Genomic DNA, 2,697 nt, shown 5'->3' with positions numbered 1-2,697 from the left:
TCTCTATTGATTGACTTATACCTTGTATACCATATTAATCCCCTCAATCACTCACTGGTTTAATTTACCAATCTCATAATTGCTTTAGAATATTTAATGACTTTAAAACTCAATAAATATAAAAATTATATTATTTTCTGTGCATCCTTTTGTGAATTTAACCAATTAATTTCTGATTCATAATTAATTTATATCTTCATTAATTGACGACAAAGCCCTATAAATACCACATTTTCAGCAAAATTCAGATTCACACATGTGAATTCAATCTTCTTCATAGAGCCATGGCTGTGTCTGTGTCTTGTTTCTTCTTGTTTCAGTTTATGGCTCTCTCTTTCTCTGCCATGGCCTCTCTTACTTTTGATAATGATTGGCATGATGCTCATGCAACTTTCTATGGTGACATGTCTGGAGGCGAAACCATGCGTAAGTGCCTAGCTAGATCCATCGAGTTTAATATAAGTTGTACTGTTCATGATTTTTGAATAGTTTAGAAATGACTCTTAAATTTTTTTTCAACATAAATTGTAGAGCTTTATAAATTATCATCCTATGCTACATATACAATCTCTTACTCATTTCCCTGTTTTTTTTTTTCGTTAGAAAATATTTTATACATTTTATTCTGAATTAGAAGAATGTACCCTGTATTATTGTTAACGTTTTATTTTGAATTTATGTATATATATGTCATAAATATAAATTGGCCCACTGGTAAAAAAAAATCTTCTACCTAAAAAATATGGACTAAATTTTTAAAAATTTGGGAAGTGATTGGTTCACATTGATACATAAAAGATTTATCATTAAAAATTTAAAAATTTTCAAAATATTTATCATTAATATACAATAATATATTATTGACAAATATAATAAATTAACCATAATAAAAAATATAATAAATTTTGGGTTATTTGCTTAGTTTAATCCTATAATATAGGCTATATTTGCGTATTTAATCTCTCACAGATTTAAAATTCAAATGAATAAAAATATGAATCTTATTTTTAATATCATGATACATTGTGAATTTTGTCCAAAATTAGGCAGAATTTCATGCGTATATAATACATAGGATTTGCAAAAATAGACAATCTTGATTACCCAAAACAGAAAAAGACAAAATAAAAATATCAAATAATTTTTCTTTCCATTATATCTCCATTTGATATTATTTTGGCATCTAACAACGGAATCTTTGCTTGTCATCCCCCCCCCACACACACAGTCATTGCGTTATCTCTTAACAAATCTGAATGTGATTTTATTACTCAATTTCTTTTTTTAAACAGTGAATTTAAATGTATAGAAAATTAACACCTCAAAATTCATTCTGTAAAGTATTTTGTTACCTCAAATTATAATGTCTGCAGAGTTTACGATTTTATGAATAGTTATGGCCTCCTTAATTTTTTTTAATATATATATATATATTGAAAATTATTATTATTATTATTAAATTCGTGTGAATATATATATTTTTTGTACAGAAGGAGCTTGTGGTTATGGAGACCTCTTCAAGCAAGGCTATGGCCTGGAGACGGCAGCCCTAAGCACAGCTCTCTTCAACAATGGCCTCACCTGCGGCGCCTGCTTCGAGCTCGAGTGCGTCAACGACCCTCAGTGGCATCTCCGGCGCCGGCACCATCAAGATCACCGCCACCAACTTCTGTCCACCCAACCACTCTCCTCCTGACGTCAACCATTGGTGCAACCCTCCCCAGCAACACTTCGACCTCTCCATGCCCATGTTTGTCAAGCTCGCCCCCTACAAGGCCGGCATCATCCCCGTCCGCTACCGCCGCATCGCCTGCGCCAAGTCCGGCGGCGTCAAGTTCGAGCTCAAGGGCAACCCTTATTGGATAACGGCGCTGTTTTCAACGTGGCCAACGCCGGCGACATCACCAACGCCAAGATCAGAGGCGGTAACGGCGGTGGCGGGTGGATTCAGATGTCGAGGAATTGGGGTCAGTTGTGGCAGACGGGGACAAACTTGGTGGGACAGAGTTTATCGTTTCAGGTTACTACAAGTGATGGGAAGACGTTGGAGTTTGATAATGTTGCGCCGTCGAATTGGCAGTTTGGTCAGACTTATGAGGGAAATCAGAACTTTTAATTAGATGTATTTCTTGTTTGACTCAATGTTGTTGTTGCAATCAACATATGTATTTTGAAATCGATCACTTTATCTTATATTTAATTAATAAGATCTACTATTAGAGATCGCATACCGTTCTTTTGGGTTCAGTTTCGGTGTTCATCAGCACCATAGTACTCATTAGTTGATGAGTAATTTGAACTGTCTAAATTACAATTTTATTTTTATATTTCATTATATATTTATTAAAATATAAACATAAAATTTTAATAAATTTATTTTTATCATCAATTAAATAATACAGATTTAATTTAGACGATTAAATTTAATGTTAATTTTTTTATTTTTATAAATTAAATATCCAAATATATTTTAGACAGATTATGTCCAGAATACATTTGAATAGTCAACTTAAAAAACTATTTTAAAAAATAATATTGAATTAGATCATTTAAATTAATTTGTATTATTCAAATTGATAATAAAATAGATTTATTAAAATTTTATAATTTTTTATAATAAATATAAAATAAAAATAAAAAATAAATTCTACAAAATTTGGACTATCCAAATTTAAAATCTAAATGATCCAAATGCTC

At 31.3% G+C, this 2,697-nt stretch overlaps 1 protein-coding gene across 1 annotated transcript; it reads left to right on the top strand.

The window, feature by feature from the left end:
* The first annotated feature begins 284 nt into the window (after positions 1-284).
* On the top strand, positions 285-2,228 carry LOC129296120 (expansin-A23-like). The gene is given in 4 exon segments (XM_054934716.1): positions 285-426; positions 1,491-1,626; positions 1,628-1,875; positions 1,878-2,228. Coding segments are annotated over 4 exon segments (765 nt in total). The 3' UTR covers positions 2,117-2,228.
* The last annotated feature ends 469 nt before the right edge of the window (positions 2,229-2,697 follow it).

The sequence above is a fragment of the Prosopis cineraria genome, unplaced genomic scaffold (assembly GCF_029017545.1).
Source record: "Prosopis cineraria cultivar Desert tree isolate PC_DT_omini unplaced genomic scaffold, ASM2901754v1 PC260, whole genome shotgun sequence".
Lineage (NCBI taxonomy): Eukaryota > Viridiplantae > Streptophyta > Magnoliopsida > Fabales > Fabaceae > Prosopis > Prosopis cineraria.
The sequence above is the reverse complement of the archived record's forward strand: the minus strand, read 5'-3'. Positions and strand labels throughout refer to the sequence as shown.